General features: G+C 37.0%; 1 protein-coding gene across 2 annotated transcripts in view; it reads right to left on the bottom strand.

Annotated features, from left to right (window-relative positions):
* Positions 1–17,470, bottom strand: part of HAPLN1 (hyaluronan and proteoglycan link protein 1) — a 77,016-nt gene that overhangs the window by 31,484 nt on the left and 28,062 nt on the right. For both annotated transcript variants that reach the window (XM_043464718.1, XM_043464717.1), the window contains exon 2: positions 5,173–5,295. In XM_043464718.1, the coding sequence (XP_043320653.1) occupies positions 5,173–5,269 (97 nt within the window). In that variant the 5' untranslated portion in view covers positions 5,270–5,295. The remainder of the gene's footprint in view (positions 1–5,172; positions 5,296–17,470) is intronic.

Genomic DNA, 17,470 nt, shown 5'->3' with positions numbered 1-17,470 from the left:
TAAAATTTCCCTGCAATTTGCCAAGACTGACTTGGGCTTGATTAGGAAAAGTTCCTGGATTTTGGCCCTGAATTTATTCAACAAGCATATTGATCACCTACTACATGCCCAGTAGTATTAATTTAGGTGACAGGGATGCATTGGACAAAGATTCCTTCCCTTGTGGAACTGATTTATATTCTTGTGGCAGAGATGGACACAGTTATATAAAAATAAGTAAAGTAGATATCCAAGACTAGAGAGAAAACAGAAAAGGAGATCAGAGATAAATTGGGATACCAGAGGAGGGTAGAACATGGTAGGCAGAGTGAGTTCATTAGAAGGTGAAAAGTGATCCTAAATTTGAGGAAGGGCAGGAGGTTAGCAAGAGAAATTGTTCCTCATCAGTCATGCAACCTGGGCCAAGCAACATTTAAGCTCTGGGTCTTGATTTCCTCATTTGTACAATGGGATATTGACCTCGATGATCTATATTAAAGTCCTTTTAAGTTCTTAAATTCTGTTAACTATGATTTACTTTATGCCAACATTACAGAATGAAAGCTGTGATCCAGTTAATGTACACTAGGCCCCCACAACATGTCATGTGTTGCTAAATGCCATGGATGCTGCAGGACTTAAGGGGTGCTTGTTATGATAGTGGCAATTTAGAAGTATCTCATTACACTCATTCATGTATTTATCACATATATTCAACACCTACTATGTGCCAGGCACTACTTTCTAGCTGGAGTGTGACAAAGCTGACAGTCTAACGCTAAGCTAGGATGGAAGAATGGTTTGGGACACAAGAAGGAGGAAACAGCCACATTGAGTGGGGAGTGTCCACTTCTGCAAGGGATTCTAGATCTGCATTAATTTTTCTGCTCACAGAGAGATGATTTTCTGACAACTCTTTCTTTAAAAAATCTAATTGCTTTATCTCTTGAGATAAGTGACCATAAATTTCACTTAACAAAGGGTGTCACAGTGGTAAAGAATCTATCTGCTAATGCAGGAGACGCAAGAGACACAGGTTCAATTCCTGGGTCAGGTAAATCCCCTGGAGTAGGAAATGGCAACCCAATCCAGTATTCTGGCCTGGAAAGTTCCAGAGAAGCCTGATGGGCTACAGTCCATAGGGTCGCAGAGTTGGACATGACTGAGCACACACTTGGGCACATTATAAAGAAGGGGACTGCTTTCATCTCCAAGATTTCCTCTTATTCTTTTAAAAAATTTAAAGGAGCTTAGTTGTGTTTACCTGATATGTATATTAAGAGGAATATTACTTAAGTTTGGAAAAATTCACTTTCTACAAGGAAAGTAAAAGTGATCATATAATATTTAATACCATTGGGGAAATCTTAAATAGTACAATTTAAAAAGGGTAAAGAAGGCTACGTATAAAATGTTTATTTCATTAGAACTAAAGTAAGATATTGTTCTTACTGCTAGAAAATGAATTTGAAAAGCAAGAGCTTTTCCCACCAGTTTTTGTGTTCCTTTTTTATTTAAAAATCATTTTTTTTCCATAACAGTAAAGAAATAACATGGCACTAACAACTTTCATCTACTGGGAGCTTATTGCATGCTGGGTACTAAGCACTTTCCCATATATTATCTAATTTAATTATCATAAAGCTTTATGGAATAAACAGTGACTATGTCCAGTTTTATAGATGAGATAACTGAGACTGAAAGAGATTAAGTGAATTGCCCAAGGTCTAAAGCCAGAAAGTGGCATTAGGGGAAAGAGTCTTAAACTGGCAATAGGGGAAAAAATCTTAAACTGGTGGTCAGAAGGCCTGCTCCTGAAATACCAGAGGCAGGAGTCGCTAGATCACTGACATGGATAAGAACAGGCAGTTACGTATTCAGTATAACTATTTTGGTTAATAGCAAATGGTCATAAAATTTCTCTGCTGTCTATATAAATGTTTTCTTAAAAATTGTGTTTTATAAAGTATATTCATCATCTCTGAACTTCTACTGGTAATTGAAAGTCTACAAAGAATTTTTAGATCAGATCTAAATATTTTTAAAATTGTGCTTTTGTGAGATTTAATACCCCATATAAAATTCTTCCTAATGAACTCAAGTTTCAAAGGATTTAGATATTGTTTGACTAGGCACATCATGAAATGAGGAATATAATCCATTAGTTGAGATTGTTATAGAGACAATATTAACAGTAGCCATCTCTTTCTGTAGAAGTATTTGAGGAAATTACTATCCCCATAGTGCCAACAGTATATGATATATAAGCGAATACATTGATTACAGATTTTTAGCAGACTCCATGGACAAGTAGTTTGCTTTCTCATATTTATTGAATCAATTTGTAATCAAATTTGTAATCAAACTGATTCAATAAAAATTAAAGGAAGTGAGTTAGTACAAGTGCAATTTCATCTAAAACTATACCTTTCTCCATGGAAAACCGGCACAGTTTCCTTTTTCATCACTAAAAAATATGCTTCTTAATAGAAACTCTTTATATAGGAATCTATACTTGCCATTTCCCCCCTGGTATTCTGATTTTCTTTAAAAACCAGATTAAAATTTTTTTGCATATATATATATAGAATTTCCCATAGCTACATAAGGAAGAAATCTTCAGAAAAAAAAATTAGGTAACTCTTATGCATAAGAGTTAAGGTCCAGGATGGATGTATGAGACAAGTGCTCAGGGCTGGTGCACTGGGAAGACCCAGAGGGATGGGATGGGGAGGGAGGCAGGAGGGGGGATCGGGATGGAGAACACATGTAAATCCATGGCTGATTCATGTCAATGTATGGCAAAAACCATTACAATATTGTAAAGTAATTAGCCTCCAACTGATAAAAATAAATGAAAAAGAAAAAAAAAAAGAACATGTTAACAAAGTGTTCAGCATATTTATCAAGGCAGCCAAGATGAATTTGAGGGTGATGTGCCTGGGGAACTTAACAGTACAAAAATTTTTTAAATTAATGGAAAATGAGAGACAGAAAAGGTGTTTTTGCAGTAAAATGAATTTTGAATAATTTTCTATTACTGAGAGAAGCTTTTACTGCTTATCAGTATGATTCAGGACTTTGAGATTCAGATTACTAATTTAATGATTTGATTGCAAAATTCTTATAAAATTTTATGAAAGTTTCAGCTCCCTTAAATTCCTTCTGGGTCGTGTTTGATAAATAAAAGTTTTAAATGTGACAAAATAATCCAGTATTTCAAGTGAGTAATGAAAGATGTCTGCTTTAGTGATTACCTGCTATGCTATGAGTTTATTTTTGTGTTATAAAAGATGCCTGAAATTATGGCAGATATTTGGAAGTGTTTCTCTGAAGGGCGAGAACATGAAAGTTCAATCTGAATGCTATAATAAAGATAAAAGAAAAACTTTTATTGAATAGAAACTAATGCGAACAAATAATTGGAGCAATTTTAAAATAGATTTCAACTATGGACATAGCATGAAAATATCAACCCAAATCATATTTCAGTATTAACTTCCTCAAGCAAAATGTAGACCTTGTAGTTTTATTACTTGAAAGCTCAGGGCAACTTTCTAAGAACATTAATTTACAATTAAAATGAAATGGACTAGCAAGTCATTTTTTAAAAAATCGGATAGTGCAGGCAAATAATCTGGGTAATTTTGATACCTTGTGTCAGCAATTCTTTTGTACTAAATTTCAAGAGGGTATATGGGAATGGAAAGACTGGAGCAACAGAAGGTTTTCTTGATGAGAAAACTTGAATCTGACTTATAGGCTTCCTTCAGGAATAACTTTTAAAATGCTAATATACTTTAAAATATTTTTATACTCTGCATGAAATTTAGACTTTATGATTTATACATAGTTAAGAATATAACAGGTATCTAGTCTAGTAATAATTTAAAACCATTGCTAAACTTTATTATTTTCCATGAGATTTAAAACTGTTATTAAGAATTATTAGGTATTATACTCTGGCTGAATTGACTTTGACTTGACATTAAAAGGATGATCCTTCATCAGAAATCTCTATGTGTAAATGTCTTAAGTCTCTGGGAAACAGCCTTGATTCTGCTTTTATACAGTAAAGAAAATAGCTGAGTCAGCAGCTTGCATAGTAAAATTTGTGATTATATAATTCCTTTTTATGGTCCAATAGTGAAAAATGTAAAGCTGTTAGAAACAAGAAACATAGAGGTCTGAAAGAGGACCATCTAAAATAACTAGACATTGTCAAATTCAGAGTTCTATTTGGGTAGTCATAATACATACAGAAAAATACTTCTAGACAGACCTACACTATCATTTGACCTTCACAAGTCATACTTTTCAACAGTGGATGCAATTTTCTCAGACTGCACTTTTGACCTTGAAGACATTGAGTTATATCTTCTCAATGTTTTATTTCTCTTAGCAAACTTATAATGCTTCTGGTCCCCAAACTGACTTCATCTAGAATTCTTATCATCATATGTTTAAACTGTTAAATTCTGTAATTCTTATTTTAAATATTCAGCATGCAAGGGCAAAGAGAGAAGCTCCAGCTCCTTTGGAACTATCTTTTTCTTATTGCATAAGTCTCTTAGCTTTCTTAATGCGGGATGTCCCTCATCTGAAGCTGGGACTGAGGAAATAGCTGCATTGTACTGCAGCCTCAAATCTTGCTACAGCTCCCAGGCTTAGGATTCAGCTGAGCTGCAAAGAAACATGCAGGGAAAACATTGCTCTGTGGAAACTAAAGCTTTACCGAAGGAGATTTTAATGGGGTAAGTTCTTTTTCCTGAAACTTAGCTTGTCTGACTCATGTTCATGTTGTTTTTCTTGATGACTCTAACAGAATGACCTTACATATAAGTTTTGCCTCCTATTTCTCCCCGCTTTTGCCCTGTCTTTAAATGAACTTTCTACCCTGCATTCTACTTAGAAGATAGCAACTGAAAAGCCTTGAACAATTGCATCAACTCCCTGCAGTTGGATATTCTTAAGCCAATCCACTTTAATTGTCCCTGATTCTTAGCTCTACTGTAATGCAATAGCATTCAAAAGCCAGGGAGCATGTTCACCAATTAGCAGAAAGAAAAAGAAAAAGTCAATGCAGCAGAACCAAAATTGAGAAGCACTAACGTAAATGTTAAGAAATCACTTAACATTTCTAAGTAACTTGAAATGGATTTAACTTTCATAAGAGAAGGTGTGTTTTCTTACCTTGGATATGAATAACTCTGTCATGATCTACAGTATAGTTGTCTGGATGATCAGCCCAGCAGATTGAAATCAGCACCAGAAGAAGTAGACTCTTCATCTTTGTAGCCCAAATAATCTTCTTCACTGTGAGAGCATCACATACAAAGAAGCTTGTGAGATTTGGAACCCTTTGGAGTGTTGCACTGCACAACTTTTACTGCCTTATCATCCTAGAATGGGTCTGTAAAAATATTTAACCCAATCTGCTCAGAAAGTTACTGTAGCTGTCTTTGGAAGCTGAAGACTGCAGCTTTGAACAATTCCAGTTTCCCTTATGTAGTCAGAGTCCAAACAGTGTTTAACTCTATCTTTACAGAGTTGTGAATCTAGAAATTTATTTAGAACAGTATAGTTTTGATATAGAGAGTTATAGCAAGTTAAAAGAGATATGATAAAAATATAAAGACTTAAAAAAAACATTTAAACCTCTGAATTTGAAGTACAAGTTAATAAAACAATTTGATACAGCTACATATGAATATTTATCACCCAGTTTAATTCATAACTGAATATTAAGCCAAGGCAAATAAAGAATATTTGCATGAAACTTGACATCATCATTCATTTTACATATGGCTTTCTAAGCAGGTTAGATTTGCTTGTTCTAAAAAGAAAAGAGGACACACGCACAAAATGCCTCATTAAATAGAAGCAGCACATTTGTTACAGACTCACCATCTTAAACACTGCTTGGGTCTATGGTGAATAATTGAAAATTAGAGACAAACGAGGTTAGAATTGTGCATGCTATCACTGCAGTCATCCTGATTGATTTTTCATTCATTTCTACCTGAAATGCTGACGCATCAACTTGGAGTGCCAGGTAGGGTCTCTGCAGTCAGCAGAGCCTTGGCTGCAGGGAACATCCCTGCCAACCTCGCAGGGCAATTAGGCAAATGAAGAGCTGAAATAGACGGCCGGGCACTGCTCTGGTCCTGAGTGACAGCAGCAGAGCCGTTGCCTGGCTATCCTCATTCAAGACCAATTTGATAAAAAGGGACACAATCCCCCCCAAAACATTGTCATTGTAAGGACCAAAAAATGATTCCAAGTGATACACACCAGATGACCTTTGCAGTATTTGCCAGGCAAGAATTTCAGTGTAGCTCCTCTGTTTTAATGTGGAAGCTGAGGCAGATATTAAGAAGGGCTTTCTTTTCCTCTCATGCACACAGCAGCCTTAACAATACTTGGCTATTTTTAAAACTGAAATTGCACAGTACTGGCTTCTCACACTAATTTGTTTTTTCCAGGAAAGCCTGACTCCCTGGAATACTTATTAAAGAGCTCCGAGTCTGTTCCTGGAGGTCTTTGCAGGCCAGCCTCTCCTCCAGAGCCTAATGTCCTAATCACAGATGTCTCCCAGGTCCCTCTTGGGACCTCAGTACCTCTCTGTTTCCTCCTCTCAAAATCGTTATGATGCTCTGACTTCAGTCTCTAGTGTTTGCCCTAACCCTTTTCTTTTTATTATGTCACAGAAAGAAGATAGTGGATGAGCAAATTGAGAAACTTACTTTCCCAAGAAACTAAAACTGTCGCCTTCAAAATTCTATCTGATTTACTGATTTTATTTTCAGAAGTTTACTTGCTTGTTCCTCTGAGGCTTTTGGGAAATGATTTTTTTTTTGAAGCTACTGACTTTTGCCTATAGGAATACTCTTAACAAATATGACCTGTTTTCAGTCCAGAATAATGCTTTGGGTGAAAATATATACTAAAGGTGACCTTTTAGAATTTGGAATATAATTGGCACAATTACAGACACACACATAAGATAGTAGGCCAGCCGGTACACGAGATGTCCTGTGCTTCCTTGCTTGACATGGGAATCAGAGGAGGGGGGGGGTTGTGGAAGAGAGGGTATGAGAAAAATATACAAGTGAGCATTAAAAAAAGACCTTCAAGGAAGGGTCAAGATGAGCTGAGGCAGAGAATTTGCCATATTATCTTTCACATTAAATTGAACATCTACAGTATAACTTATAGAAAGTTGTATACTCTCCTCTCAAAACACACACACACACACACACACACACACACACATACACAGGTATGCATCCTACCACAGAAGTCATTCTGATTTGCTGATTTCCTAAGATTTATTACACACAAATTTATCTCCTTTAATTTCATATCATAGTATTAAAATTATATCACTAAGAATTCATTCCAGTGTGTTATGATATTAACTATCCAATGACCCAGTTTTAAAATGCAAACATCCCCAGGGGGAGGGTGGGACAGACAGTGCTGGGGATAAATAATACTAACAACGGCAGTTCCTTTTCATTGAATGTCTGTTATCTGCCAAGTGCCCTCCTAAGCACTGTGCATATCCTGGCGCATGCAGTCTTTACAGTAATACTGTGAAACGCAAGCCATTTTTCCTGACACAGTCACCTTGCTGGAGGTCACATATCTAAGAAAGCAGCAATGTTTGTGTTTGCTTCAGGCAAAAGTAGCACCTACTTTGAATTGCACTTATTTTTCTGAAAGAGAAATCTACTTATTTGTTTCGTTACCTTTTTTATTTAGGCTCTTTTACTTGAACCTACTATGCTCTTAAGCCTTTGACTTGTGCTTTATGTGAATATAAAACTTTTCCCCCAAGACTGAAGTGTGAGCAGTCAGATGGCACTTTCCTCAGCCTACTTCTGCCCTGCTGCGTTTACAACACCCTGCTGGTGCCATGAGCACTGCCACGGTGCTCACGTGTGGGTACACAGATGTGTGGGTACACAAACGTGTTCACACACACACACCATCTTTAATTAAAATCGGTGAGGACATTCACATCTTCAGTGATTTGTGATTAGAATAAAGTGCATATATCAGTGAACACTTGCCAGTACCCCACACTGGCATTAATGCAGTCCAGGTAGGAGAAAGCGGAAATGATCTTTGTTACTCTGCTGGTATAACAGCTGTCTTACCAAAAGACATGAAAATAGACAAGCAAGCTTTAGGGACACACTCTTCAGAAGCCTAAGCAAACTGCAGGTACACACGAGGCATTGCACACTGGACTGAGGTTTGTGAGGACGCGGGCTCTGCCAGCTCTCTATGTGCAGATGCTCAGGGGAGACCTGCTTGTTTGCGTTTGTAATGATTGTCTTCTCTGAGTGTCTAGATATTTTTGGTTAAAATCTTTCAGTTTTTTATAGGAGCAAAATTTAGAAAATTTGGGGGCTTTTATACAACCAGTTATTGTTGGCCTTGAATTAGCATTCTGAGTTCACCTGCAACTCACACACTGATGGCCTCCTTTTACAGGCTACCAAACTTTGGAACCATGATGCTGCAGTCAGCTTCAAGACGAGTTCCTATGGAAATGTCTGTGTTCACAGTCACAGACATCATAGGACTGTAATTTTGCAGCTCTGCTTTGGTGAAAATTGAGCTACTATTTAGAAGCAAGATATCTACCCAGCTTAAATGTCTCATAGTTTGATAAACACAGAGAGAAACTAACAGTCTAGTAACAAAGTGGCCAACTGCTATTTCTTAAATACCTATTATGCTAAAATTATTATTTAATTAGACACTGGAGAAATAAAGTGGAAAGCATATATGCTATTTTCTGTGTCTTGAGAGGTAATGCCACATATTTCCTGAACTACTATTACAGTGGGCCCTCTATATCTGTGGCTTCTACATCCTCAGATTCAACCAATCTCAGGATAAATATATTTGGGAAAAAATTCCAGAAAGTACTGAAAAGCAGAACTTTAATTTCAACTATTTTTGTAGCCTTTACATTGTATTAGGTATTATAAGTAATCTAGAGATTTTAAAATTAGGGGAGGATGTGCCTAGATTTGGAGAAGGCAATGGCACCCCACTCCAGTACTCTAGCCTGGAAAATCCCATGGATGGAGGAGCCTGATAGGCTACAGCCCATAGGGTCACTAAGAATTGGACACGACTGAGCTACTTCACTTTCACTTTTCATTTTCATGCATTGGAGAAGGAAATGGCAACCCACTCCAGTGTTCTTGCCTGGAGAATCCCAGGGACAGGGGAGCCTGGTGGGCTGCCGTCTATGGGGTCACACAGAGTCAAATACGACTGAAGCGACTTAGCAGCAGCAGCAGCAGCAGCAGCAGCAGGGCCTAGATTATATGCAAATACCGCTCCACTTTATATAAGAGACTTGAACATCTGTCAGTTTTGGTATCCACAGGGCATCCTGGAACCAGTTCTGACAAGGACACCTAAGGATGACTGTACATGCTAGGTACTGTCCTTGAAGCTTCACCCATTTAGCTGTTATATCTCAGAACAACCAAATTGAAGTCAATCTGTTCGTATACACATTTTACAGTTCTGGAAATGAGTCAGTGTGGCAAATTCCCCATCATGTCAAGTGAGAAGCTGGGGATCTGGGCAGTCTGGTGTGACCCCAGAGCCTGCACAATCCACCGCCATCACTGGGGGTGTCCTGGCACCCCGAGGAATGCCAGCAGCTCTCATAACTCTTTCAAGGCTTCATACAAGCTGGAGTGCTTCTCCCTAGCCTTCTCTCACTGGGTTGTAGGCATAGCACTGATCACAACACTGTTGGCACAAGACATGTGCATGTCCAAAGTCGGAATACTTTCCTCACTGCATGCCCGGCACCCAGAACTATCCTTTGTGCCAAGAAGAAGGGTGAATTTAAAACTGGACCTGGGAGAAACACTTACCAAGACTAAAGAAGCTAAGAAGGGAGTTTCTATGCTGTTTATAAAGATCACATGTGTTATTATGTAGAGGATGCTGAAGAGTTGATTTGTTCCTCCATTGAGGGCATCATGAAATTGACCAGGTTTCAATTTAGCACTTGAAATTTAGTTTACAAATTATAAGAATCAATACAAAGGTTGCTAGAAACTGGGCAAACCACAGAATCTCATTGGACAGAATTATTCTACAATAGACTGAATCTCCTCCTTGCTATCAAGCCTGATCTAGTTAGAGGTGGGTTAATGATCAGTGGTGCAGGGAAATGAAAAAAAGAAAAGACAGGGAGTGCAAAAGTATGCTTTTTCATTAGGTTAAATTAATTCAGCTTTTAAAAATTGCTCTCTTTCTGAAGTAACTTTTTTTGTTATCGTTTTTACTGTTCGAATGGCCTTTATTTCATGGAATTACAACTTTTAGGTTTTTTAAAGATCATATTTTATCCTTATTTAGCAATATATTTTTAATGACAGCCTTACACTAGCTCATCACTTGTTGTGTTGTTTTTGATTGGCTTTGTCTTCTCTTTTGACTCTGCAGGTGTGTAAAATTCAGAAGTCAGACCACTGACCCAAATGATGGCTAAAGAACTCAGACTATTAACGCATTTGAATTGTTCAGTGTGTGGAGGAACCACTGGGCTATTACCTAAGCCTCAGGATTTATAGCACACAATGGAGCAGAATGCAGAACTGCTTGGAATATACCCAATGCTCAAAAGAGAAGTCATGACTGGAAAAAAAAAAAAAACAACAACTTTGCTCAATTATACAACAACTTCCCCTCAGGGAGTTAGCCTGTATAAACTCCAAGTGAACACAGCATCCGCTCTGTCATCTTGCATTGTTCTATGAAAGTGCAAATTACAAAAGAAGCAGAAAAGAATTTATAATGCCCTGAATTAGATGTCCAGCCACAGCCATCATGATGACCTTCTACTCAAGCGTCATCAGTGTGCTACTTCCTTGGCGTGCTTCACTGGTGACCTGAGAAGGTGGGAAAGTCCTCGGTCAGGAGGAGGGAACTTTTCCCACCATCTCAGGTTGTTCCCCCAGTGGCTCAGAGGTAAAGAATCTGCCTGCCAAGCAGGAGATGTGGGTTTCATCCTTGAGTCAGGAAGATCTCCTGGAGAAGGAAATGGCAACCCACTCCAGTATTCTTGCTAGGAAACCCCATGGACAGAGGAGCCTGGCAGGCTACAGTCCATGGGGTCACAAAAGAGGTGGACAAAACTTTAGCAACTGAACAACAGGAGGAGGACGGAAATGTAAGTTCTACAAGAAGTCTCATAATCAATACATCATGTCTCATTTTTTTCACCTACAAAATAGTAATATTTTGTTTCCTAAGGTGAAAAGTTTTTGAAAAAGTATAAAAACTATGCAGCTTGTATTACAAGTTCACCTTGGACCTGGTCAATTTTTATGGCAAAATGTAAGAAAAATAACAAACTAAAGATATCTCCTTCTCAAAGGCTGGTGAGTTCTAAAAAGTTCACTATCTCTGTGAACTTTGGAATCTAAACTTTGTGAACTGTGGAATCTAAAAAAAAAAAGGATACAAATGAACTTATATGCAAAACAGAAATAGACCCACAGACATAGAAAACAAACCTATGGTTACCAAAGGGAAAGGGGAATGGAGGAATAAATTAGGAATTTGGGATTAACATGTACACACTAGTATATATACAATAGATAACCATCAAGGGCCTTCTGTGTAGCATAGAAAATAATACTTATATATACAGAGAACTATACTGTAATAACTTATAAAGGAAAAGAATCAGAAGATATACATACATATATATATATACACATATAACCCTGAATCACTTAGCTGTACACAACAGTGTAAATGAACTATACTTCAATTAAAAAACAAAGGTCACTATTAGGAATGAGAACAGAGCTGAGAGCAGGAGCAACAGGAAGCCCATTAATAAAGCAAATTCCCTGGGCCCTAAACCAGATCTTCTGAATCAGAACTGAGGATGCGACTTGCCCGCTGAGCTTGACAAGCCCTGCCCCCTCCCCCAGGTGACTCTGACACAGGCTCAGTTGGAGAACCACGTGCCTAAGCCTTTAATACCAGGCATTCTTCATCTGGTGGTTCAGGGAGCCAAAGCCAAGTTATCACACCGAGGACCAGGAAGCAACAGACTGACCATGTCCGGACTACAAGGTCACCATGATGCCTGGTAATGCTACAGGTTTAGTAGACTAGTTGAACTTAGGGTCTTCACAATTCTCCAAATAAGCTGCATTTTATTTATTTATTTTTTTAATTGAAAAAAAAAAATAAGCTGCATTTTAAATTTTATGAGTTTTTTTTGTTTTCCTTCTTTCTCCGTACTTTGAAATCAACCTATTTAATTCCTATTTTCCCCTAAATTTTTCATTTCAAAGATGCTTTTATCTTTTCTCATTTTGCTTTTCTGCTTCTGTTTCTCTATTTGTTACCTACAGACTTACCCATGCACTGTATCTTCATTTTTTTCTCTTTTCCCTATATTTATTGTATATTACATTACTTGGTAATTGATGTGATCATATGATTTATCATCCAAACCAGAGCACAGGGTGAACAGAGAAACTATAACTATATGGGAAACAGTACCACGTAAATTGGGTCTACCCTAGGGAGAAGGGCGTATGTTGAGTATAATGATAGAAAGGCACAATTTAGTTTTGTTCTTTGATCTGCCACTTTCTAGTTGTGTGACTGTAAGTGAAGTCATTCAGTTGCTTTGGGGTCAGATATTTTATCCATCACTTGGAATAGTTGATGACAAATATCAAAGTCTTCCACATGTTCATTGTTGTTCTTATTGGTATTTAACTTTTTCTTGCCAGAGATATCAGACCCTCCATTCTACTCACTTTGCATTTTAGGACTGTCCTCCTCAGCAAACAAATTCATGGATTTTTAAATGGATGACATGAGTAATGCTTGTTTAAGTAGCATTTGAATCACTTACTGTTTTTTAGCTCACTGTTCTTTGCCTGCTCTTTCTTAGAGAATTTGGGACAAATTGAGAGTTTGGGACAAACTCAGCAACTCTTCACTTAATCAAAGCACATTAGCTCCAGCTGCTTGTTGACCCATCTGAACCTACTTAAGGTAATTCTTGAGGAGGAGGTTAGATGTCTCCAAAACCAGCTTTATGGAAGGGTGCCACAGTGCTTTTGTTTGTGATTGCTTTTCTAAAACAAACATAAAAGCACAAATTATATTTGTTATTTATAGTGTCAAGTCCTTCAATCTCTAGGGAGTAAGGGAGAAAGCAATGCATATACATACTAATTAGCACAGTGACTTATTTGGACCTGTTTCTGAATAACTAATACTGGCATTGCTGAACAAATAAGTGAATGAAGCATATACAGCAAGATTCTAACACTCCCAGGTTGTATCTGTGTGAAACCCTAACAGTGATGCTAGGGAACATTGCTAGCAATGAAATGCTGGGAACATTCCATTCAATGTTTATTTACATGCAATACCTTTGGTTGGAATTGTATTGGAGAGTAGGTAGTATAAACTGTGCTTTTCCAATCTTGTAAGATAATACCAGTGGATAGGTAGATATCAAAATCCACTCACAAGAAAGAAAAAAAAACAGAAGTTGTTAACTGTAGTAAGGCCTGTGCATTTACAATGGCAATCAGTAAAGCTCTCTCCCGAGGTCATGGCAAGGAAATTCCAGACTCGCTGTCAATATACTCCAATATTCTAGTCTGAATACTAGCGGATAATTCACAGGCTGCTGGAGAGAAAAATAGTATGAGAGATGGGCAGTCTTAGGATACCAAGGTCCTGGAGTGTTGAGGACATTGCCTCAGTAGCTTGGGCATGTTCTGTGAGCTCTCTCTATGTGCCTTCTGCAAGGTTCTCACAGCTACTCAAAAGCCTTTTAGTTACATGAGATTTCTAGGTTTGCAGAGTAAGGGGCATGTCTTCTATAATTAATAGTGTGTTTCTTAACCAGAGAGTTGTTAGTAGAGGAAGTCAATAAATATATGCTTAGCAATACATTTTGATGATAACTGTGAGATTAAAAGACAATAAATCTTTTGTCTTCCTTTCTGTTTACTTTGGGGAATTTATCCTACTTTTCTTGCCCTAAAAAAATTATTTTACCATACAACATTAAAAATTAGACTATAACTAGTATGAATATTACATGGCTATGCAATTAAAATGCATCCATCATAGAATGTAGAAAACATTCATTTTCTATCATTAGAGTAAAGAAAATGTTCAAAAATCAAAATATCTCATGAGCAATTCTTAAATTTGTTGGTATATAAATTAGCAGTGCTATAATTTCATAAACTCACTCATAACTTCTTTTCTGTTTTGATTGCTGTCAGGGTGTATTGGCATTATAATCATGATCAAATTATGGCAGTAATAAGTCTACATACTAGAGGTTATTTTGATTAAAATTAAAATTTCACTAAAATTTTGCTTCTTCCCTGGAATAATTTCCTCAAAAACCAAACAAGAAAAATGTGTATAGATGTTAGCATTGTTCTGAAAACCTTCTTTACTTTAAAGAATATACTTGATAGGCATACTTGTACAGGGAACACATCATTTTATAGGTTCATTCTTCCTTGAGTCATGATCAAAATTCTCAGCACAAATAACAAGCATTACACTGAATAATATAAAGTTAGACCTTAAAATATTTTTCTTAATGTATAAAATCAAATGACTGGCTGCCATTATCAGTAATACTGAATGATTTTTGAATACTGACAAGGAATTTGGCACTAAATTAAGAACTCTACAAAGGTAGACGTATTCCCTTGTGAATTGCAATTCAAATAGGACTTGAACACAGGCATTTTAAAGAGACTGGAAGGCCCCTTTTAGCCAAGGATAGTTATAGTTTTAGTAAGCAGTTTTTTTCTGAAGCATTGCAAAAGAATGAATATATATGAAGACTATTAAGAGTTTAGATTGCTATCTCATTTTTTCCTAACTAACATATAACATCCAAAAACAGACGAAAGTGAATAAAATACAACAGTTTCCATTTTTAACTACTCTTTTACATCATTTTAAAGCCATGAAAAATAACTCTGTTTGTATTTTAATGGACAAATATGAATAAAATCACTAGTGTTAGGACTAGGTTACATAAAAATGAGTTAAACTCCAGCTTATATTCATGCAACTAAATAAATGCAAACCTCTTGGCTACAGACTTTATAATTTGAAACAAAAAATGTTTTAATTTAAACTAGAAGTAGGGTTTATATGGATAGAAAACTGATCATAACATCACTTTGAAATAAACTGCTTTTGGAAGTACTTCTAATTAAACTTGCAAAACAGTTTTTTAAGACTATTTCATTTAAAATTTTAGCATTTCTTATAAAATTCAAAATTGCAACAGCTGTCAGTTAAACATCATATTAAAACTGAATCTAAAAATACAACTGCAAATCATCTACAGGACAGCTTTGGTGGATCACAGATGTGACAGTAACAAGTTTTCAACATAACGCAAAATCCAACTCTAAGCCCCCACTGCATCCCACATGGAATTCTAAACTAGTTAACAACAAGAATCAGGCAACTCACATATATTTTAAACGATGATCAAACTCTGAGAAGGTGTAGAATGATTTTAAATATATGTCAATCCTGACTTTTTACTAAGCACACTGAAGAGTTTTATGAGCAAAGTTTTGCTGTGGTATCTTATCATACTAAGTCATGATAAAAGAAAAATAAATCCATTCATGATCTTTAGCAGCAGAAGCTTCTCTCCTCTCCGCTTGATGCAGTCCCCACCTCTTTTGGCTGCAACTTTTAAGATATCTTCCAAGACCCTGAAGCAGGTTTACTATTGGTCCACATCCTACGTCAAAGCATGATTTCATCAGAATTCAGTTCATTGGCCTAGGGATAACAAAGGCTGTTCCAGTCCAAAAGGCTGTGTCTACACAGAACAAAAAGGGAGTATCCAGTATTCTCCAATTAACTTGGCAAATATTGACAACTAAGCTCATTCAAGTTTCCAAATTGGTTTTGTGATACAAGACACAACCCAAGAATACATCTTAATAGATTTTTTAAAGTTCTAGTGATCTTTGAGTGTATTTTAAGCTTTTAAAACTAAGTAATCCTCCTTTATATCTTCTTGAGCTGAGGATTTTGTTCATTCTGTAAACAACCAAAATCATTTAATCAGCCTTCTTTATAGCATGGAAGTTTAGTCGGTTAGAACTGACTACCCTAGACTTTAAAATATCTACATAATTTATAACTTTCATAAAGAATGCCATTTAAAACTTTTATGTTATATAAGTATTAGGCTTGCCATTGACTTAGAAGTAAATAATCTGTACAAAAATGCGGGCAGTATTATCACAAGAAATATAGAAAGTGGGTGCACATAAACCTCAAAGGTTTTTCAATGTCCTAAATAGCATGAAATTACACTCCCACCCCTCCAGACATTCTCCTTCAGTTTGCTTCCAAATTCCCACCATTAGAGTTGCCAGTACAAAGTTCCCCTAGGTCTTTTCTATTTCAAACTTGAACACGTTTTTTTTTGTTGTTGTTTTTTAAGATATTATGGAGAGCTTCACGTCCATGCTAGTGAGAGCAGTGTAAAAATGACAGAGTTCCTGGATGAGTACTGTTAGAGTTAAGGAATAAATGGTCCATCATGAACAATTACATAAAGATCAGAATTCTCATCAAAGCCAGGTAAATGAGAGTTGTATACTATTTGTGTTCTAAGGCACAGTGGTAAAGAATCCACCTGCCAATGCAGGAGAATCAGGAGATGCGGGTTGGATCCCTAGGTTGGGAAGATCCCCTGCAGTAGGAAATGGCAACCCACTCTGGTATTCTTGCCTGGAAAATTCCATGATCAGAGGAGCCTGATGGGCTACAGTCCATGGGATCATAAAGAGTCGGACATGACTGAGCAGCTGAGCACAATAACCTTTGAATAGTCGCGTTCACCTTGCTAACTTCAGGAAGTATGCAGAGATATCTCTATCTAGGTGATACAATGTATGCCTGAGAATAAAGTACATACAAAGAAAGGGATATGGTTCAGTTCAGTCCCTCAGTCGTGTCTGACTCTTTGCAACCCCATGGACTGCAGCATGCCAGGCCTCCCTGTCCAGCACCAACTCCTGGAGTTTACTCAAACTCATGTCCATTGTGTTGGTGATGCCATCCAACCGTCTCATCCTCTGTCATCCCCTTCTCCTCCTGCCTTCAGTCTTTCCCAGCATCAAGATCTTTCCCAATGAGTCAGTTCTTCTCTTCAGGTGGCCAAAGTATTGGAGTTTCAGCCCAAGCATCAGTCCTTCCAATGAATATTCAGGACTGATTTCCTTTAGGATGGACTGGTTGGATCTCCTTGCTGTCCAAGGATATGGTAACACTGTACAATTTCCAAAAATGAACTGCTGTCAAAAAATTTTTTTTAAAAACCCGCCAAACTGAACAGTCATAGCCCTCAGGTGTTGGTAATAACTGCACATCTGAAAATCATTTT

This window comes from Cervus canadensis, chromosome 4, assembly GCF_019320065.1.
Source record: "Cervus canadensis isolate Bull #8, Minnesota chromosome 4, ASM1932006v1, whole genome shotgun sequence".
NCBI classification, from domain to species: Eukaryota; Metazoa; Chordata; class Mammalia; order Artiodactyla; family Cervidae; genus Cervus; species Cervus canadensis.
Note: the sequence above shows the minus strand (reverse complement) of the source record. Positions and strands in the feature narration are given on the sequence as shown.